Genomic DNA, 23,673 nt, shown 5'->3' with positions numbered 1-23,673 from the left:
GCTATGCAAGAGGGATGGAGAGAACAAGTGTATGGGAGCTGATAGATAGATAGATAGATAGATAGATAGATAGATAGATAGATAGATAGATAGATAGATAGATAGATAGATAGATAGATAGATAGATAGATAGATAGATAGATAGATAGATAGATAGATAGATAGATAGATAGATAGATTTCATGTTAGTATCCTGTTACTTCAATTCTGATGTCCTTGCTGTTTTTCCCCAAAGGTACCCCATAATCAGGTCAAACTAAATCTAGAAGCATATTAAAGAATAAAGCATGCATACTGTATTTTAGACAAGAAATCACGATACATTATTTAATGAGAAGGATAATGTGATTATGAAGGGTGAAATATTGCAAAGGAAAGAGAGAGAAAAGTTGGTCTCTTGTTGCTCATCTAACCCTGAAGCTGTATGGGGGGTAAAATGTGAGAGAGAGAGAGAGAGAGAGAGAGAGAGAGAGAGAGAGAGAGAGAGAGAGAGAGAGAGAGAGAGAGAGAGAGAGAGAGAGAGAGAGAGAGAGAGAGAGAGAGAGAGCAGCAGCAGGCAGAAAGATGTTGAATTGAGGAGATACATTTGGGGGGGCAACCACCATCATCATCAGAGAGAGAGAGAGAGAGAGAGAGAGGAGAGAGAGAGAGAGATGAGAGAGAGAGGAGAGAGAGAGAGAGGAGAGAGAGAGAGAGAGAGTGAGAGAGAGAGAGAGAGAGAGAGAGAGAGAGAGAAAGGCAGAAGAGGAGGAGAGCTTGCGTTGGTGTGTTGGTTGGCAGAGTGCGCTTCTCAAAAAAAAAAAAAAAAAAACCCTTCCTCTGACAGAAGGCATGATTCACAGCAGAGAGAGAGCAAGCGAAGAGGAGAATACAAGCTAGTGCAAGGGAAAGAGAAAAACGACACGGATCAAGATGTGAGATGTATCAAGAGGCACGACACAGACACGATTCTGGTAAGGAAAACAATTGTACATGCATGAGGGCAATTCACAGAACGGGATGGGAGACTGGATTCAAAAGACTCTGACTGCGTTGACAAGGTTTTCTATTGACCAGAGGAAATAGAGCAGGTGGCAGGGGCAGTGATGACATGGAGATCCTTAGATGCAGGGGATAGAAACAGAATGATGAAACATAAATAAGATCATGCGATGGAAACTAATTAACTAATTACTTCAGGTCTTTAATGAAACATATATACATATATATACATATATACATACATATATATATACATACATATATATATACATACATATATATATATATATATATATATATGTATGTATGTATAATTGATTTGTTTGGAAGAATGTTTTGAGTTCATTACTTTCCCCCCAATTCATGTCATTGGCGGTAGATTATGTGGATTTTCAATATTTGCGGGCCATCTGGTCCTTATTCCCTGTGCGTAACAGGAATAGAGGGCACTGTATGTATCACCTGGCCATTGCATTTTTAAAATAGCAAAAAAGCCTAGCCATGGTGCTTTATCCTGTATGTCTGTAATGTTGTTGTCCATAGTCCATAAAATCCAACATATGTTGTTATCGATGCGGCCCGGGTTCCCTGTTAAATATGGTGACTTCTCTAAGTCGAATATGAAGACAAAACTTGATGCACTGGAGAACCTGGCTGAGCCAATCCAACATGACTGCCATGTTGATATAAGTTAAGGCAGGAACCATCAGAGTCTGATAGGAAATGATGTCTGCTTTAACAGTTGCTCCATTGAAATGTTATTGGTTGTGAGCAGTAGAATAGACCTTTTGCAAACCACGCCCCCAAATGCCCATATATCCGTCAAGCTTCTATCGGCTCCATTGAAATCCATTATAAAATTGATCCACAAAGCCTCTGTCAGCTTCAATAAAACTAGACTAGACAAAGTTCCAACAAGCTGTGGACCTCCAAGCAAAATAGTGAAGCGATATGCCCATCGATTGTGTAAATCGGACATGAGGAATCCACAAAGTGGAGCAAAACAAGCATTTCCTACCACGAGTACTTCTGCATTTCGGCAAGTTTTTTATGATGCGTCGCCTCGTAAAAATACACAGTTTATCTTGATCATTGTTATTAACGTTAGCTGGGTAACTTGAAGTCCTAGTAGGTAGTTTACGCTGGGTTTCATACTGGGGCTCTGTGATGACACAAACTAGTCAACATAGCATCGTAACGGGCACTTTGAACTTAGTTTTCATCTTTCATGTAGCATTTTGTGTTACCTCAGAGTAAACAACCTTTCTGTAATAGAGGAAAAACATGTAAGCAGTTTACAGGTACATTTATTCAAAATTATTTTTATATTAATATAATTATTTTGCGGGGATTACAATGTCCACAATAGAGCGAGAGAGAGAGAGAGAGAGAGAGAGAGAGAGAGAGAGGAGAGGAGAGAGGAGAGAGAGAGAGAGAGAGAGAGATGCCGTTGTTTACCAGACTTATCTTGAGACCTGTTATGCTTTAGCCTCGATAGTTGTGAATTTCCGCTTTTCTGCACATTTTAATATTATGAATATATCCTTCCACTACATACTCTAGACCCATTTGCTTCGATCTGGAAGATATTGTGCTTGAATTTCTCCAGAAACACTTACTGAATGCTCTGGTTGGACCCGAAAGTGTCAATTGAGGTGGGGCGAGTTCATGATCTGTATGCCTAAACAGGAAGTATATCATTGTTTCAGATGACAGAGATAAAAAAGTCAGTTTTACTCATCAATAGCTGTAAAACAAATAAACAAACAAACATAGTAAAACAGTATTTTGAAGCATTTTTATAAAAACATGTCATTTTCTCTATTTAATTTTTTTTCCCTTTCAGTGTAAATTAGCTAGGTGGGAGGGTGGCACCCTAGTGACCTTTATTGACGAGCCACCACTGGGATACAACTATTATTTTGGATACCAAATGTCTTCGGCTTTTCTAATAGTTGTCACATTCTTGAAGTTTCACGTTATGTTATGTTTGGGTTTTTTTGTTTCTGTAAAGTGCTTTGTGACAGCTCAGGCTGTTTGAAAGCGCTATATAAATAAAGTTGAGTTGAGTTGAATCTCACTGACTAAAGATATTTATTAGCAGTCACCAAGTGCAACCCACAGTAAAGTCTTTTTTTTTCTTTTCTTTTTTTAAAGTTCTTTTCAAATGTAAAACCATGGACTTTGTTTAGTAAATATCTGAATGTCAATACTTTCCATGCTGTGCAGCATCATCTTCCTTGTTTGTTTTCCACAGATGGATGACTCAAGTCAACAAATAGAGCAAGAATTAGAAGAAGCTTTGACTGCATCCACGCTGCCTTCCTAACACTTTGGTGGATTAAGACACAACTGGCTCCAAGCACACAGCCATGAAAAATCTATATATATATATGATATATATATGTATATAAAATAATAATAACAATAATAATAATAATAATAATAATAATAATAGTAATAATAATAATAAACAATATATAAACAAACTCAAACTGGAAGAAACATGGGAGAGAAAAACATTTTTTTCCAATTGATAAATGAGTAAATAACAATAATTCTGGACGTACAAAGTAGACTTGTTTGGTATTTCCATTTATGTCATCCAAGGTCATTTTTGACTAAGGGACACAATTTCCAAACTCCTTTCTGATGAAGTCATGGGAGTTATTTAAGTGACCTTTTTGAGCAACTAGTGTTTTGAAGAGGCTCTCTTATAAGTCTTACGAGTCCACATAGAAAGAAAGGATAGCTCTGGTTGGCTTGACTTCTGCCCGCTGCTGTGCATATTGCAATTTATAGTATCAACATTCTTCAGATCTTAGTTAAACAAAAGACTTCACAATTGACGCTTCAAACTTCCCCCGTGTCTCCCATCCACCCCTTCCCACCATCTACCTTCCAACAAAACATGGGCAAACCTCTTAGCCGCCCAGGTTGTTTCAGGAAGAGCTCATGTTGCCTGGAGAAACATGCAGTTGGGGAAAGAGGAGTGAGAGGTCGAGATGTGATGATGGAAGGAGGATACGGTGACGGCTATGTACCACAACGCTCTATCTATGATACCATGTGCATCAATCAACAAATTGATAGCCACCACCATCATCACCACCACCACCCTGGAGCATCCACGCGGCGAGATGCTGGAGGTGAGGGGAGTTTCAGCTACTCGACAAGTGGCTCCCTTCGTGTTAGCAGATCCCCAGCTGAAATGTTCGACTCTCAGCCTTGCTCCCTAACTCCAAACCCCTCATTTGTTCGCCGTCTCGATGAACGGGCCATCTATGATTCACTGAAACTCGGAGTTCAGGATACTGATGGTGGTGGCTGCCCTTCGCCCGGGCATTTCAACCGATCGGTTTCTCCAGCTGTGTCCTCATTCTCAGCACCAGGAGTGTCATCGTCATCTAAAAAGCACCACCACCACTATCACCCTCATCATGGGGACAGCACAAAGAGTAGAGATGGTCGTCACTCCTGGAAAGTTCTCACACCTCCAAAACACCTGGAATGTTTGGACATCACTACAAATGAAATGATGTCCCAAGCAGGGGGATGTTTGAACCCAGCACACTATTCTCACCAAGGGGGCCCATCTTCCTCTCTTACATCTCCTCTTATATCCCCCTTCTCTGGTTCACCACTATCATCTGGCTACCATACGCCAGTCTTCTTCTCACCTGCCAAACCTCGCCCGAGTCAATCTCAAAGCTTGCGTTGTTCACCTCCCCATGTGATTCAACCGAGGCATTACTCCCAAAGCCAGAGCCTAAGGATGTCACCACCCCATGAACTTAGGCGTTCCCCCTACCAAGTCCCATTGGTTCAACTGTCGGCTCATGACCTTGAGCAAGACCTGAGGGAGCAAGGTGGATGGGGCTGTGGTGAGCGAGAACGGGAGTGGGAAAGGGAGAGAGAGAGGGAGATGGAGAGAGGGTGGGCACAGCGAGAGTGGGAAAGAGAGAGGGAAAGAGGGAGATTAGAGAGAGAGAGAGCAAGAGAAAGGGAAAGGAAGGAAACAAGTTTTGGGACGTTTGGGTATGGTCGACAGGTTCCTCTGCGTTCAGAAAGAGATTCTGTATTTTTAGAACCTGAACAGGTCTTAGATACAACCCCTCTTTTAATTCCCCAGCCTTCGCCCTCACCTTCCCCTTCACCAAGTGCTGCCCCAAGAATGGGAACTGGTGCAGTGGGTAGAAATAGAGCTGGTTCAAAAGTAGGCTCAGATTCAATTGGCGGGGGGATGGTTTCTAAAACTGACAATGGGAATATGAGCTCAGGGTTAGTGGAAAGCAAGCCTAGTTGTGGAACAAGGATGGTCAGTGGAAGCATGGCTGAGGCTGACATTATGACTGGGATGCATGCAAAAAATAGACTTGGAAGTTGGAGTAAATATGAAAATGGAGCCAAAGCTAGTATTAAAAATGGGTCTGAAAAAAGAATGGGCTCACAGGTGAAAACAAGAGCAGGAGGGAGGGAATTGGAAGGAAAAGTGGAATCTGGAGTACAAGTACAAAATGTGTCAAAAGCTGTAAACAGGGAGGGACAAAGAGGGGGGACAAGGGCTGCAGAAAAAATGGGAAGAGGTGTCACGAAACCAGAACCAATTTCTGAGGCTACACCATCTACTTTGTATAATGTGGACAACAGAGTTGTGCTTGGAGATAAAACTGATACTAGAACTGTACATGATTTTAGAATGAAGGTAGATATTGACACAGGGCCTGAGATGACAGAAAGTCCAAGGCCGATGGAGATTGCAACACAAGAGGAAACTAACATTAATACGTTGAGCTCAGACCCAGCTGAAATATTAGAAACCAAACTTGAAAAAGACAGAATGAGTGTGTCTTCACATGAGCATGAGGCAGCACTTGATGTGGGACTGGGTAAGGAAATAGAAACTAAAAGTAACAGTGAGATTGCCAATAAAGAAAACAACGTCGGTAAAACCCAGATAAATGAAGAACCTGTGGAGAAAACTGAAACTGCCCCTCCAGAACAAGCTCAGAAAACACCAGTGGATATTGAAAAAATTATAACCAGCCATGTTGGAAAAGGATCCAAAAGCCACAAGTCTAAATCCTCAAAGTCCAGTTCCAGGTCTCGACCCGGTACAGCCACAGGGTTGAGACCAGGGGTGCTTAGCCCACACCTTAGAAAAGGTCTTGCAGATCTGGAATCAACAGGTCCTGCTGAAGGCATTGAGTCAACCTGGCCTCGTCGGATCATGGTTAGAAAGAGAACTGTTCGGCAAGGTGGTGCAGTCCATAACCTCCCAATCCTTCCACCACTTCCGTCAGTAATCTCTGCCTTAGAGAAGCGCCGCCCACATTCCCATCTCCATTTTCGTCCAGGCCATCACTCAGAGAACCCGCTTTCGACAGATCTTACCATTTTTACAGGCAGGTGCTCACTGAAAGAGCCCTCCCATCAAGAACAAGTACAAGGAGCCAATTTAGTGGGCAGAGCATCCCTGAAAGAGCAGAACCTGGAGCACTGGAGGGTGTACAGAGACCAGGAAGAACCCCGAAGATGTAAGACCAAGGAGAAACAAGGTGATAAGACTGAGAATAAAAATGAGGAATGGGAAAAAGATAGTATTGGGGAAATTGACAAGAGCCATAATAAAACTAAAGAGAATGTCGTAAAGGCAAAGGCTATGGTTGCAAAGCAACTGGTGGAAGAAATCAAACAAGATAAGATCAAAATAAGCTTGGATGAAAAAGTTCAAGAGACTGAAAACAAAATCAAAGAAGTATTAGTAGAAAGACACCATGAAATAATCTGTGAAAAAACAGAAAAGGGAATTACTGACAATAGAAAACAAGCGCAAACGGTGGAGGTGGTGTCACATGTCAAAAATGACGAAGTTGTGGCGGAAGGAGGAACTGGAGGATCCTTTGGGGAAGATCACGAGATGGAGAGCTGGGACTCCGTGCTCGAGATGGTCAACACTATATGGGATGATGGCTGGGAGAAAGGGGCAGCAGCATCAGCAGGTGATACAGATTCTTTATCTGGATCTCTTCAACGTTGGCCTCTACTTCGGCCCCCGGTAGGCTTTGGAGGCTCTCATCCCCCCTCCTCTGCAGCTTCGGAACTCAGCTTGACGGAGCTGGAGAAGAGAGCGAGAGAGCTGGATTCTGATTTGGAGCACCTCGATCTGTCTCAGAGCCATGGGGACACCCAGGATTTATACCAAACACCACTGGAGCCTCAAAAGGAGCGATCTGATATGTACCAAACTCACCCCAGACCGCAGAGAGAGAAAGGGTCCGTCTTGACAGGTAGGCATACCCTGTGCTCTCTTTTGATTTTTAAATCTATTTACATCCCTTAGGATGGAACAAGTTAGCATTTTGTTGAATAGCAGAGCGTCATGTGCTAATCTGAAAAATCTCCTTTAAGAATGATTTTGCTTTCAATTTGAAACATCAACACTAAGGGATGAAAATATGACTGTAATGTGTTGCAAACTTACCAAGCTTACATGCAATATTTTTAACATGAACATCTTGCAAATCAATTTGCGATTGTGATTGGTTAGTTAAGTTTCAACCAAAAGTGTTGACTTCATCCAAATCATGTGTTTCATTGGTTTAGACATGTGAATATGTCCACTGCAACTATGGAGTTAAATTAGGGCCAAAAGTTTTGTACTTGAAAAAATAAAACTCGAAACTGAAAATTGTTGTGTTGATCTTGAATTTCACAAAATATACAAAGGTATTCAAAATAAAAATAAGCATGTGAAAAGTTTTTTCGGGTCAAAATTAATTTTGATTCACTTCGGTCCTGCCTTTGAATAAATTATTTATTTTCATTTTTTGCTTCCATATATATTTTGACATTTGAGGTCTTATTTTTTTCAGTTGCATGTTTTTGTCTTTTCAGATTCAGATCTTATTTTTTTGGGTTTCAACACATTTTTTCAGTTTCAAAACTTGTTTTTTCACTTTCAAATCGTTTTTCACTTTCAGATCTTTTTTTTTCAGTTTCAAGTCTCTTTTTTTCAGTTTCAGACTTTTGACCCGAATGTTACGTGGGGGCGTGGTGACAACTGAGCGGGGCGTGGAATCATGAGTGACAGCTGCACAAAAGCGCTTTGGAAACACCCCCCAGTGACAGTGCCTTCAGGGAACGTAGGAATTAAGAGAACTCTTAACTCAACATATATACCCCATTTTCGTGTGATTGGCAGCATATGAATTAATGCCAGTGACAAAATTCCACTTCAAAGTCTGTTTTAGACAGTACTGAGCACCAATTACGGTCTAGCAGCAATAGGTTGTGCCAGGTTTGCCGTACAACAGCGACGTTTAAGCAATTATGTCCGATGTCGATGTCGGCATTGTGAACGCATCGTATTTTCACGCTGGCGTCCGGCCGGTTGCCGTCAGGACAACCGAATGCACGGGTGAGACATGCTAAATAAGTGTTGCAAAATCATAACAATAACATAGCCAATCACATATGGGCCTGAGCCAACCCATCTCGAGAAGTGTGTCTACTTTTTTTTTTTTTGCCAATTAGCCTAAAGATGTTCTTTTCATTTTGACAGAAAAGCTGACAAAAAAATGTAATTTTTCTTCACTGTTCTACAGACATTATATGCAAATGCAGTTATGCATGTCTATTTTGTGTATTCACTGGTAAAGATAAGGCTGATTTTTATTCATGTGTCATCGCTTCTTGTGTAGTTTAAAAGTTCCCCTTTGGGCAGGGTAAACACAGGAAGTGTGTTGTCCCCCCCACACTGGTTTGATACAAGCATGTCGGTTTTATGCCCACCTGGGAAATTGGACGTTTCAAAGTGTCATAAATCACAAGATAGAATGGTTGCATGTTATGTCCTAAACATCAGTGATGAAAAACAAGTCAGGTTGTCCAATCACAATTTGTCAGCTGTGCCTCAGCTACCTCTATTGCCGCCACCAGAGTCATTTGGGCTCAATGAACTATAAGAGCTCTATTTTCATACAAGTGCATGTGTTTTTGTCGCAGAAGTTGGCACATCTTGATTATTGTGCCAGGCAGGGTCGTTTCTAGATTCATGGGGGCCCTAGGCAAGATTCTGTTTGGGGTGCCCTAGTTTACCAAACTACAATGAAGAGATTCCGAACCGTTTATGGTCTCCTAAGATACCACAATCTTTTACACTTTATAAGCAAAACGGACTACAGTTGAAATTAAACATCTTAAGTTGACAGTCCTCTTTACATCAATAAATAAAACAGCTTTTGAGTTTTTAGAAAAATTTATTTAAATAAAACACAACAAAAACTCTATTTAAAGTGCAACAAGGAAAACGAACTTCAAATAATGCTTATATAACATCAGTCTCACAATTTCAGCATAACACCTAATATTGTGTACTGGTCAGGAGATCCTGCAGAAGAAAGTGGTGGTCTTGGAGGCTTCCTGGTCAGAAGGAAAAAAAAAAATAAAAAAAATAAAAAAATAAAAATAAAAATAAAGAAGGAGGTCCTCCTTTAGGATGTGATGGTCCTATGGCGTCCTTGTCAGGAAGTTCAGAAGATCCCCCTGGCTCATTATCTGGAGCTCCAAAATATTTTACAAGTGCTCCTAGAAAGACAAACCTCCTTAGGTTATCATGTAAATAGACCACGAGTGAATATTCCCTTTTTTTTTTTTTGAATTACAGTAATATTGCAGTAATACTTCCATCAATTGTCTTATCCACCTGCAGTAATACTGAATATTAATTAAAATGAATCTATTTTTGTATTAATAATTGTGATGTACAGTGCTTGTACCCAATTACAAATTTGTCACTTTTAAGGATTTTCTACAATAATTTACATATTATACTAGTTGAACTAGGGGCTGGCCAAGAGAAAATTAATATCGATAAATAAATGCCCGAGGCTAGCGAGTTGGCTAGCAAAACAAATAAACAAACTTGCTAAAAATAAAATAAAATGGTTTCACCTCCAACTATCCATCACCAACAAGTCCCTTACCTTTCTCCTCCATTCGTTTTTCATCTTCTGTTTTCTTTTTCTTTTGTTTTTTCTGCACCGCGGAGATAGCTTCTTTTTGATGGCATTACGGTGTCTGTTTTATTTAGTACTCTCACTAACGGCAAGGGTAGATGGTAGCATTCATTCATTCATTCTCACACAGTGACGTTACTGACGTAGCGTCACAAACTGACACAAAAACACCAGCCACTGCCTAACATCTCAGTTTATTTTATTTATGTTCTGTTTGTTTTTTAACCAAAAATTGGATGTAATACGTGGCTGGGGAGAGGGAAGTCTGGGCTTCCCTGCTAAAGCTGCTGCCCCCATGACCCAAATAAGCGGTAGATGATGGATGGTTGGATGAACTTTAGTGAACTATTTACTTGCTTAATTTTTTAATTTATCACATGCTGAAGACCCTAGATCAGGGGTGTCAAACTCATATTAGCAGAGGGGCCGCATGGAGGATAATATATTACTAAGTGGGCCGAATCGGTAAAATAATGGTATATAATTTAAAAACAATTCCCGTCAATTTTATTCAGATTTTTGCGATTTTTGGGCCAGCCCTAAATTACAGAGCCAACTGTAATCTATGGTTTCAAAAAATAACACGAATGCAAATGAAACGCGGCAACACTTTGCCTGTATAAGTTCCGGACGTGTTAAATCTACCTATTTTGCATATATATAGTTCCCAGAATGCATTGTGTGGCGCAGTTAATGAAGTAATAGGACCAGTAATTGATTTAATTTGTGCCGTATTTAACATGTTTATGTTGGTCTATGATTTAAAAAATAAATAAATAAATAATTTTTTTTTTTTTTTTTAAACAAACCATAACTTTAAGTGACTTCCAGGACGATTTCATGTCCACAGTGTATTACTCATCTGAAGATTGTTTAAGAAATTACAAATGTATATTTTTAATTATGGCTGGCTGATTAATTGGTCCAACATTAAAAAAAAATTTTTTACTTTACAAAATCGTCTCGCGGGCCGGATTAAACCCCTTTGTGGGCCTGATCCGGCCCGCGGGCCTTAAGTTTGACACCTCTGCCCGAGATGCTCCCTGCAATTTTTGGTTTAATTTTAAACAAAGTTGTCAATTCTTTTTTTTTTTTTTTTTTTATATTAAAAGAAAAAGTATATTTTTAAAATTTTGATGCTAATATTTTCTCTTTTACTGCAAATGAATATCAGCGTGAAATATCGGTTATTGCCTCCTTGACTACTAATCATTGGTATCGGCCTTGAAAAAGCCATATCGGTCTGTCTATCACTTCTTAAAGTACATTCTCAATGCCAGATTTATTGGTCTGCCTCACATTACTAAGTAAGATTTACAGTATATCGACCAAAAGTACTCCCTTAAAAAAAAATAAAAAAAAAAATCTAAATCTACTTTTGACATGCAGAGAAAGAAAAAACTATTGTTTTATCCATTACATATGTACATACAGTCATTAATGTCAGATCCTGCAAAAGTTTCCTTTCTCGTCAGTATCTGGGTCAGATTTCAACAATGCATACGTTTTTACAACTCCTCATTTAATACTGTATTATGATCAAATACAGTATACACAAATGGAATAAACTGTATTGGCCATTTCTTGTGTTGCTGTTGTTGACTTGAATAACAGTGTGCTGTTTTGTAGGGGTGGGGAGCAGGTCCCAGGTCAACCTTGAGTTCAGCTCCATGGTATTACCAGTTACTGACACAGACAAAGACTCTGTCGGGTGGTCTTTAAAATCTCCTGCTGGGACCTCCACTGGGGGCACAAGGTTAGTGTCAACATGACAACTTATTACGCCAATTGATTTACATCCGATTCAACTGATTAACACAGTAAGCTGCTGTTTTTAACATATTTTTTTTATTTCCTATTTACATGCAACCTGCAAATAACAATAAGCGTTTAACAGTAGTTTCATATTTAGTAGCTTATGTTTTGCACACCCGTGTCACTGCATTAAAAATGTATAACACCAAAAACTGCAAACAAAATGCATTTGATGTGAGGTTCCGTTTTAAATTTCTATAAACAATGCAGCAATATATGTATGGAGTATTGGGGCCGCAGTATAAAGAAAAAAATAGTGAACGTATTAAAGTCACGTTAGAAGTCATATTTTTACAGAATGTCAAAATTTTCCACATTTGAATATCAGTTAATTGTCTAAAAAAAATCACTTTTATTGAATTAATTAATAATACATTAACAGTTATTATAAAACAAACAAACAAACTGTCATTTCACTCAGTTTCATTTCTCACGAACCGCTACAAATGCTCTAATGAATGTGCTGATGCACAAAAACACTGAACTCTTTCTTGTTGCTATAATACTTTTTAAACTTTAATTTGACCAGCTATTCAGTGTTCCTCCTAATGTAGATGTACAGTATGTTTTGGAATAATTATTGCAACTGTTCTCGCAAAATTCTTGTAGAATTCTTTGTGCAAAAATTACTAAAATAATTGTTCAATTATTTTAATTACATTGGCCAACTTAAAATTGCCTTATTTTGTAATGGGAGCACCTTTAAATGTAAGCCTTGATGTCCCAGCAATTCAATACAGTGTTTAATAAGAAGTTCAATTCAAAAGGATGACTCTATCAAACTGTGGATGTAGAATAACACACTGATGGAGTCTGGCATAAAGACATTCATACATAGCATAAATGTAATGACATTGTGGTGGTAAGCAATCATGCAATCTTTCTTCCAGCCCCAGTAAAGAGGACAGCTCTCCTGACTCCAACCTAACGCTGGAATCGGACTCCAGTGGCGTCTTTCTCTCATTATCCAATCAGAGCCAGGAGGGGGCCGGCTCTGACAGCGACCAACCAATCAGCGGCTCTGACCTCGGCAGCAGCAACACATCATTGGAGAAGGACGGGGACGATGGAGGTTTGAAGGAATGGGGCAGGGAGGAGAGCGCTGAACTCCAGTGGTGCTACCCGTCACTGCTCAGCACCGCCTCTCATGAAGACGAGGGAAATAAGGAACGTGCTGAGGATATTTGTGGCTCGGGTGGGGGAGATGAAGTGAGAGGAAAAGATGAGGATGGATGGAGAGATGAAACGGGAGGACTATTTTCATCTTATAAGGACCAATCAGACACAAGTCCGTGTGAAGCGATGCGGCCGAGAAGAAAAGTTACCATAATGGCAAATGAGCCGCTTCTTCCGCCGTCTCCATTGAAACAGCAAATCAAACATCTGATCGATCCTTATCATAAGCCAATTAGAAGCTCAGGACTGGACAGTGGTGACATTGATCCGTTTGTCCAACCAGATAGCTTTGTTTATCTTGCTGTGTCAGCTGGACCTGGCCCCCATGGAGAGATCTCCACAATTACGGATTACTCCACTCAAGATACACAGCAAGAGGGCATGCGCCAACACTTTGACCACAGGAAAACACATTTGGAGCAGCCCAACCTGGAACCCGATGCCAGGTTGTCTCACCTTGCTCCTCGTAAACCAGAAGAAGGAGATTTTTTATGTACTGACAGCTTTGTGTACCTAGCTGCTCCAGCTTGCCTACTCTTAGGCCCGGAAGGATCAACATCATACAGTGGCAGGTATGTTAATTTATTCTTAGAAGTACCACACCACACTTTTGTATTTGATGTCCTTTTATCAGGTTGCAGGTTGAATGTGAAAAACCGCTTTCCTCTGTTTGGTAGTTGGCATATCTTATCTTATGGCAGCCATGTTCATTGGGTCCCACTATCATTGTGAAGCAAAATTTACCAAGCGTTGGTGACTCACGCCTGACATTCAGCAAATTGATATACAGTATGACACCCTGAATAGCCTGTACAGGCTTTTGAGGATGCACGTAAAGCAATCGAGTAACAAGCACTGAAGTGGGTTGATACGGAAAGTGGATTTTGGTGAAAATGAAAAGGGGGTGGGGGGTGTATATTGAGGCTTGTTCACCCTCCATTTACTTGACTTTAAATAGAGCAGTGCGTACAATACGTCGCTCACCTACACAGCAAAATTGCCAGTGTTAGATTACTCAACTCAACTTTATTTATAAAGCACTTTAAAACAAGCATTGCTGTATATAAAGTGCTGTACATGGAACAGAAATCAGTCACTCTACCATTTAGCCAGGCCGCCCCAACAACAACTGTATGTATCGCTACTGAAATATTGACAGCACGCTGGAAATTGGAAAGTTCCTCCTTCACCGTAAATGAGGGTGTGGTCAATTTAACACTCAGGGGCACTAACCGGTAAAAATGGAGCAATCAGCGAGCGCCTAATTCACTAAACACGCGCAGATGGGGAAATCCGTCACTAAGTGCTCTGCCAACCAGATTGCGCCATGGTGCGCCGGCGTTATTTGCGCGTAAGTAAATTAGGTAATTTGCATGCATTTGACGCAAAATATTCCCACCGCAATGCAAATAAGACTCATTGATATACAATGTCTAATTCACTAACGCCAGCGCAAATAGCCACACCGCGTTTGCGTGACGCAACACTTTTGGAAAGCATGTATTAACCTGCTGCAACCTTGATCCCAGTATCATAACAGCAGTGCATGGCATGGTGCACGTCGCTCTCTGGCTGAACACGCAGAGAGAGAGAGAGAGAGAGAGAGAGAGAGAGAGAGAGAGAGAGAGAGAGAGAGAGAGAGAGAGAGAGAGAGAGAGAGAGAGAGAGAGAGAGAGAGAGAGAGAGAGAGAGAGAGAGAGAGATTTCCATGTTAGTTTAGGACACATAACGCATAACGTAACCCGGGCTGATCGGCAATGGTGGGGAGGCATTTTACGTTCATTTTTACGTGCCAGATGCATACTGTACGCCCACGCCAACCTCTGAAAATATATATTTTTTAAAACAATCGCACCAATAATTTGTACTTTATGAATGAATGACGTCGTTGTCATCCTCTCTGCTCTGTACAGCTTAATGGCGCTCTAAACGCTTACTCTCGGTCCAACCTCGCTTTCTGATAATGTCATCTTTCTCACAACTATTACTATAACAACCATGTTCTTGGCGCAAATCCATTGCCATGTGTGGTAAATCAGGCGCAAATTTGCTCCAAGCTGACAGTTTTGTGGGCGTGTTTGCGCCGGTATATGATTAGAGCAATATCCTTAGTGAATAGGTGGGTAACTGGGCGCAGACTGCGGGTGCAGTTGTGGTGCAATATTTCGCGCTATTACCTGACGCAGCGCATTTTTAGTGAATATGCCCCTCAGTGTGTGCTATTCAGGTTACACCCAACATCCACCCCAACACTCTGATACTGTAACTTTTCATCCAAACAGTGTTAAAATAACACTGCTTACTGCATATTTGATGGAACACTGGAAATTTAACACTGACCGATTTCTTGTGTACATTTTGAAGACAATGCCTGCAAGCTTAGCCTTTTCATCCTTAGGTATGTTTTAAATTGCAACTATTGTTGTAAAACACAAAATATGTACAGGTATTTTAAATTTAAAGGTTCTGTATGGAATGGTGGCAGCTGGTTGTGTGTTACTCACTTAAAACCTGAAAGTGTATTTTTATCACGTGTTTTAAGCTAGAGATGTTACAATTCAAGTACCTCGATTTGGAACAAAAATGCATGAGGATTTTTTTTCTGCCGCTTATTTGGTGTGCATGGTCAGGAACGCAAGCCAATCCAGTCCCCACACTGATTGTTCATACGATGCATTATGGTAGGGCTGGCCGATTTTTGAAAAATGCAAATCACAATTACTCTTGACTGATATTGAAATAAAGATAATTCATTCATTAAAACTTTGGGTCAAATCCACAAACAATGCAGTGTGTCCACTGATTATGCCATTAATTGGTCTCCATCGGAAGCTGCAGTTTGCGCCGTCTTAACGTCCGATTCACAGAGGATATTGCTCTTGTTCTTCTTTGACAGATGAGTCTAGTACTTTGCACCTGATTTACCACACGTGGCAATGCTGGATTTTTACCAAAAATAACACGACAGAAAAATGACATTTAGAAAGAGAAAGATGAAATTATCAGGACACGACGAGCTTGGACCAAGGAGGTGCAAAAGCGTGGTCGTCAGAAAACAGCTTCTGGACGTAAACGTTTTCCTCATTAACTGTAGTGACTGAGCAGAGATGAATACATCATTCATTCATTCATTCATTCATTCATTCATTTAATGACCATAAAATACAAAATATTGGCGCAATCATTTTCACATTTTCAAAGATTGATGCCACATGGTTTTTATATTAGCATATGGTAGTTTGAGCGTCATGTGCAAAGGATACCCGGGCTAATCTGCGAATGCGGGTGGTGGGGTGGGTGTGGATACATAATTAAAGACATCATGTCTTGTACACAGCAAAGTCATCTCTGCATGTTAAACACTCCTTTCATCAACAACTTTGCTGCATTGCATATTTGCAAACATTCAAAATGTGAATAAGCATCTCCATTATCTCTTTATTGTATTTATTTTATCCTATTTGGTTGTTTGAGGTTTTTTTTCAGAAGTCTTGGGATTTGCTGGGCTAACGTGACCTCGTATTTAGGATCATATGTGGAATGTCGACAGTATGACGACAATAAATATCTTTGAATCTTTGAACTCAACTTTAAATAACTTGAAAGAACAACCAGGAAAAAATGAATTAGTAACAAAGTAAAACGAGTATAAACTAAAATAATATCAATAGAAAAAATAAATACTGGCTGTGCGGGCATTGGCCTCTTGGGGCAGTGTGTTGCCATGCATGCATGGAGTACACACTTACAATGTGATAAAAACAGTAGAAGAAGAAAGTTGTGCTTGAGCTCTATTCATATAACTCGTCACAAACAATTCTACATTGATTTCTCGAGCAATCTCGCTGTAGTGTTACTTTTATTAGCTATTTTAAATGTTATTCTCAGTTTTAGTCCAGTTTCAATCACGCTTGTTAGTTTTTTTATTTATTATAGTAGACCACATCCCGTTTTTATTTAGTCAAATTTTAGTCGACTATGAGCCTAGATTTTTAGTCCAACAAAATAATTTTATTCATCTAGTTTTAGTCAACTATAACTGTCAACTAGCTTAGTTTTATTTGTATAGCACAATTCATACACAAGGCAACTCAATATGCTTTACACAAGGAAAGACAGCAGCTATAAGCATCGTCAAACACAATAGTTAGCAGCATCCAGAAGCAAAGAAGAGAAAACAAAAGTAGGTTACAAAATTTACTAAAAGAACATAGATTGACAATGTTAAAACATTAGCCAGCAAACTTTAAAAAACATTTAGCACAAGTTATTTAAAATAAAACAACAGAATGAAGAAAAAAAAAAAACATGATTTCAAAATGTTTAATCAAAGGTATTTTAGCATTTACACTCGGGGCTGACGTCACTTCTGTTGGCACCTTATTCCATTTGTGTGCAGCATAACAGCTATATGCAGCTTCACCATGTTTACTTCGAACTCTGGATTCCACTAGTTGGCCCAAGTCTGTAATTTTAGTCAGGACAATCATTTTGCCCCTCTATATTTTATTTTGTCTGCAGATAATATTGAACATTTCGGATCATAAACTATTTCACAGAAATAGTCGTCCTCTCTGCTCTGTACAGCTTAATGGTGCTATAAACTCTTACTCTCGGTCCAACCTCGCTTTCTGATAATATCATCTTTCTCACAACTGTTGCTATAACAACCATGTTCTTGGTACAAATCCATTGCCATGTGCGGTAAATGAGGTGCAAATTTGCTCCAAGCTGTCAGTTCTGTGGGCGTGTTTGCGCCGTTATATGATTAGAGCAATATCCTTAGTGAATAGGTGGGTAACTGGGCGCAGACTGCGGGTGCAGTTGTGGTGCAATATTTCGCGCAATCACCGGACGCAGCACATTCTTAGTGAATATGCCCCAAAGTGTTTTGCTACACTAACAGTGCCCCAAGTTGGTTGTACAAATACAAATACACATTTCTGTGTGCTTTCCCCCCCCCCCCCCCCCCCCCCAGGGAGTCAGACTCTGAAAGTTCTGGCTCTGATCCTGTTGATGAATCTGTATTGGGTTGCGGCTCAGTGGCAGGTGACAGCGACTGGGACTCCGACCTGTCTGACTCGGGTCCAAGTCGCCCCTCCAGAGTTGCTGCTGCAGGGGCTAAATCTGCTGCCCGACCCAACAGACTGCCAGCAGAACCACGTTGGGACTTATTTGGAGAAACCACAGGATCTGAGGTGCTGGAAGAGTCGTTCATTGAAAAAGACCAAAACAGCAAAGCAAGGAAGGTTTCTGTTCGATCAGAAAACTTGGACAATCAACCTGCTGCAGCAACAGTGACATCAACGACCACAGCAGAGCAGTCGTCAACAACCAAGAAGGTTACCTGGCAGTTCAAACCAGCCCAGAGGTCAGTCTGCACTGGAAGTAGGAAAGAGAAGGAGAAGGAAATGACATCATTATCATCAGAGGCCAGGATAACCGAACTTGGCGGATGTGAGGAGCGTCAACCTTCATCCTCATCATCTTTAACGTCATCACCATCATCATCCTCTTCTGGTTGAACCAAGCGGTTTTTGCCCGAGTCTCTGAGAGGAGCTTTCAACAACTAAGCGGAGTTGATTCCAAAAAGGTAGAGAAGTTCTTCAACTTTCTCCGTAGAACCTGATTGCTTGGACAATCACAGCCTATTTTTGTCTCTTATCTTTTAATCTTGCAGCTAGCTTTTTCCATTGCCTTCTTTCAACTGCATAAATGAGTTTACTATACAGTATGGAATGAATTGTAATCAAAAGACTACGAGAGACTGTGAGGAAATAGAGCCACTGAAGGTTTATACTGAAAGAAATGCACTGTAAAATGAATGATATCTTTGGGTAATTTACAGAATACAGGGTTGGCCTATTGAATATATTTTCCCATTATTCTCTTTGTATTATGTTGAATGTACTGTACATACATGATTACAAGAGCAATCCACTCAAAAATTCTTTGTAATTCAAAACAATATCATATACAGCAGGGGTACCCAACCACCGGGCCGGTCCACGACCGCGGGCCACTTTGGGCCAGACCGCAGCAGCAGGCCGCACAGTTGAAAGGATTTGAAAAAAAAATAATAAATAAAGCATACAGCAGTTCCGGTTTATCCGAGGCTAAAAACATTTTATTTTGTGACCAGATTTTTTGTGTTTCAAGTTTCAACCGTGACACATGTCAAAATGCTAAATATCGCTGTCGCTAATGCTAATAGTAAATGCACAATCTAACAAAATGAGTAAAAATGGACTTGTATGCACCAGCCCATGGCAGAAAAATGGTTGGGGACCACTGATATACAGTATATACCGGTAATGTAATAATTTGGGACGGTCCTTCGCCATTAAACGGTTCGATAGTGGACTGGAAATCGAGAGCTGGAATCCAAAAATCTAACGATGTACTGTAACATGATAACGGACTTTTTAGTGAATATTCATTTTTGTTTCCCAAATACGAACTTATATGGATGTATTTAAACAACAAACCTTTAAGAATTTAATGAGGTCAGGCTAAACAATGTATGGTGTATTTTATAAAAACATTGCAGTGTATTGAACAGTTTATGACCAATATATTTTGAACATTGAGATAAGAGCGCTGTATTCTATATATGATACATATGTGGACATGGAACATTTTGGAAGGATTTATTAACATTTCTTTTAAATGTTTTGATTAGACTTTAAAATGTGAATGTATTAATTGAGCAATATGCTTACAGATCCATGCTATATTCTATGTAAAAAGTGTTTCCTGAGTGATTTGTGTGTGCTATATGGTAGTTTATGATAAGTTTATTTTTTTCTGAAACAGTTGTATACTATTTAAGAATGTAGTTTTACCCTCCAGTTGAGGTTTTGAAATCACTACTTGAGGTAATCTACTAGGGCAGGGGTATCAAACTCAATTTAGTTCATGGGCCATGCACACACTCAGTCTGATCTCAAGTGGGCTGGACCAGCACATTTTTGGCCAAATAACGATCATTTCAAATTTGTCTTTTGGTGCAAATAATTACTAGTACATTTGGACATTTGTGCATTATCTTGTTGCAATTCATGTTTAAAATCCTATGAGTAATTTGAAATGTCTTACACGTAATTTACAAGTTACAGTGGCTCTACATACTGTACTTACCCTTCATAAAACAACTTGATATTATCTAGAAATCTTAAATTTTAAATTCAAGTAGATTTCGCCAGCAATCTGCCATCAGCCATGTAAACATAAAATTACATACAAGTTGTAGTGCACAAAAAAGAACAAAAGTTTTTTTTTTTTTTTTTTACCATACCCTTACCTTCACCAAACACAAGGAAAAACAGTTTCACCAAACCGACCTCTTTCCTTCTTTCCGTCTCTTTATTTCCTGAAGAAGTATTCATTTTCACAGAACTCTATCCGTCACAGCACAAAGGTGGTAAAGCATTTTATATAAAGTAGGCTTAATTTGTTCATGAAACTTGGCGTCTTTTCCCCTTCACAAGCGCATCAATATTAAGGAATCAAATCCTGAGTAACAGTAAATTTCAGGTCATTTAAGTGGTACGTTTTCATTTAAGTGGTTGTCATGCGCTCTCCAGTGGGGAAAATTAGCAACAAGACTTATTTTTATTGAAAAACTTGAGTTAATGTGTTCTATCTCCAATGGACCCTTGACATCCCATTCTTTTGACATCCCTGTACGAGATGATGTCGGAAATGATGGCGCTTGTTTGTCTTTAAACGATGAAATTTGTACCAAGGACTGCCAAACATTCTCATTTCTCAGTATTATGAACTTTATCTCCCATCATCACTCTTATGTAGTTGCAAAGTTTTGACTTCAATAGCAAAATGACAGCATTAACAGTGTAGGACTACTCGAATGAATATTCTAAAATGTATGAAATACAATGTTTTTCTCCTTGGAGATGAGCGTCATATAATAGGGAATTGATGAATTATGTTTTGAAGCAATTGAGCGTTTCTTTTTTTATGTATGTATGAAATGTTTAGTCTCACAATATGTTTTAACATTTTACTGCCTTGGAAGTCTTAATACGAAAGGTTTTTAGTAGCTGCTTCTTCATTTTCTTTTCATTCCTCTCTGTTTTCATAATATCGGATGCTGTTGGCATGCATATGCCTTGCTGGGTTTGGTATATTATTGCCACATTTCTAACCTTCAAGAGACAGTGTGTAATCTTCAGCGCCATCTAGTAGTGAACTAATAATTCATGAATTTTAAAAACACACTATTTATTTAAATAATATGCATCAAAAAGATGTTCTGTCATATTAACGTGCATTTAAAATATATATATATATATACATATACATATATACATATATACATATTAGGGGTGTAAAAAAAAAAATCGATTCGGCGATATATCGCGATACTACATCGCGCGATTCTCAAATCGATTCAATAAAAAAAATCGATTTTTTTTTTTTTTTTTTTTTTTAAGAGCTCAGAATTGTTCATTCGGTAGTCTTACCGATTCAACGTCTTATCATCATTGCCTTTTTTTTTTTGTGTGTGTGTGTGAATAGATTTTTAAACTTCCATTTTTAATGGAAAAATATTCAACAAAACGTCTGATTTCGGGTTAGGATTCACACCTTGAGCATGGAAGAATGTTATATGAACGGAACATTAAGCCTTAATATTTTATTTTAATGCTGTTCAAACATGAAACAGATTACAACCTCTATAAGACTGAAATTTCAGATAAATAAATAATACATTTTCATATAAATCTTACACTCTACAAGCTTACTGATTAGTATTTTCTAAATTTGAATGAAAAAAAATCGCAACAATCGACTAATAAATTCGTATCGGGATTAATCGGTATCGAATCGAATCGTGACCTGTGAATCGTGATACGAATCGAATCGTCAGGTACTAGGCAATTCACACCCCTAATACATATATATATATATATATATATATATATATATATATATATATATATATATATATATATATATATATATATACATATATATATATATATATATATATATATATATATGTATATATTTATATGTCAAGTAATCACTAATTATATTAGAGGTGGTGCCAGTCCTTACAAAAAGATGACATGTTTTTGCCACCATCTTCCTGCTATGGATACCCAAAGGACAATTTTGCGAATGTAGTGTCGGCCACAGCCTGCAGGTGGTCGTCGCTGGGTCCAGTGATTTGGGCTCATGCTTTTTGTCTCCCTCTGCTTTGCTCTCGCTCGTTTTTTGTTTTTTTTTAATTACTACCTTCTCCCGCTAGCTACTCTTGCTTGCCACTCTGGCCTATAGCCCTTACTAACTCCCACTAGCTGCTCGTGTTCGCTACTGCGGCTAAATTTGGCTTGCTCAGTCTTTCAGCGTGGCTTGCCGGGGTTCTCACCGGCTGCCGTCGCTCACCGACGATGATCGTTCACTCCCGTTACCGTAGTACACGTGCTTTGAAATATACGCGCTCCGGCTGCATTCTATTATATAGCAACATCTAGTGGCGAAATTTACACACTCTCCTTTTAAACTAAAGATTTATTTGGTTGCTGTTTAATGGTAACAATTCACATCCATTTGAAAGTGAAAAGATCTTTTCTGAAAAGCTTTAAATGGATTTGATTCTGTGATAAGACATTCAACTAGGCCTTCAAATTTTATACACATTAATTTTATCATGTTACATCATCTCATTGGCTTTGTCTGGACATGTAAAAAGGTAATACAGTGTGTACAAAATGAATGGCATAGCAAGAGTGATCTTTTTTGTACTTCATTTTATTTTGTAAAAGAGCTGTTTGAGTGTTTATCTGCTGGCTAATTCTGCTCAGCCTGATATTACATTTGTCTTATTTAGTACTATACTATTTTACAGTTTACGTACAGAACCTCTCAAGTGGTAAAATACGGAAATCAACTAGTGTCTTTGGGGAAATAGGCTTTAAAGTAGTGATAGAAGGAATTCCGGCTCTTGTTAGAGAACCGGCTCTTTTGGCTTGGCTTGCTTATAAAAAACAAAAAACAAAAACATCTTTTGGCTCCCAAACGGCTCTTAAGATTTTTTTGTTGCATAAATGATTGTTTTAAAAATGTAAAAATATGCATATATGAATGTAAAAGACAGTTTTTTATGGTTTAAAATTGTCTTTATTTATTTGCTCTACATAGTGCTACATCACAAATACAAAAAAAAAACCTGAACTATTTCAATTAGAACTTTAAAAAAAATGGCTTTAATTTTTTTCTACTAATACTAATTTAAAGTGAAAAGACATAATTACTTGAAAACACACAACATAGCAAAATGCTAATTAAAAAAAATATGCACAAGCAAAATATCTGCTTCCAGACAATTTGTCTCTCGTTAAATTTGGCGAAACAATTAAGATTGAGAAACACGAAGTGCCTCAGCTTTGAGGAGCTGATCCGGTTTCTTCTGTCGGAAATGATCTGCCCTGTTTTGGAGAAGATTCTCTCAGGAGGGACTGACCGTGCTACATTGCACACAGTCTCCATCCAGCATCAGCAACAAAAGTTGCATTAGAGACACTGGCACCTTCATTAATATGACTATTTCCCCTTGCAGATTCTACACTCTGCCTTTGTATTGTCAATAAAGTTGAAAAGAAATGTGCCCAGATATAACTTGTTTTCCTGCTGTCTGTCATTTTCTCAGCTA

At 39.0% G+C, this 23,673-nt stretch overlaps 1 protein-coding gene across 1 annotated transcript; it reads left to right on the top strand.

Moving 5' to 3' along the window:
- Positions 1-730: 730 nt before the first annotated feature.
- On the top strand, positions 731-21,891 carry LOC144031799 (uncharacterized). Its single transcript, XM_077539224.1, has 5 exons — positions 731-953; positions 3,239-7,271; positions 11,631-11,757; positions 12,707-13,564; positions 17,971-21,891. Exons 2-5 carry the CDS (start codon positions 3,893-3,895, stop codon positions 18,515-18,517), a joined length of 4,911 nt encoding a protein of 1,636 aa, XP_077395350.1. The 5' UTR covers positions 731-953; positions 3,239-3,892; the 3' UTR covers positions 18,518-21,891.
- The last annotated feature ends 1,782 nt before the right edge of the window (positions 21,892-23,673 follow it).

Source organism: Festucalex cinctus, chromosome 12 (assembly GCF_051991245.1).
Source record: "Festucalex cinctus isolate MCC-2025b chromosome 12, RoL_Fcin_1.0, whole genome shotgun sequence".
In the NCBI taxonomy this organism is placed as follows: Eukaryota; Metazoa; Chordata; class Actinopteri; order Syngnathiformes; family Syngnathidae; genus Festucalex; species Festucalex cinctus.
Note: the sequence above shows the minus strand (reverse complement) of the source record. Positions and strands in the feature narration are given on the sequence as shown.

Coding starts and splice junctions, on each gene's coding strand:
- LOC144031799 (XM_077539224.1), top strand. CDS start 3,893: ATGGGCAAACCTCTTAGCCGCCCAGGTTGTTTCAGGAAGAGCTCATGT. Junction 7,272..11,630: donor GAAAGGGTCCGTCTTGACAG/GTAGGCATACCC, acceptor GCTGTTTTGTAG/GGGTGGGGAGCAGGTCCCAG. Junction 13,565..17,970: donor TCAACATCATACAGTGGCAG/GTATGTTAATTT, acceptor CCCCCCCCCCAG/GGAGTCAGACTCTGAAAGTT.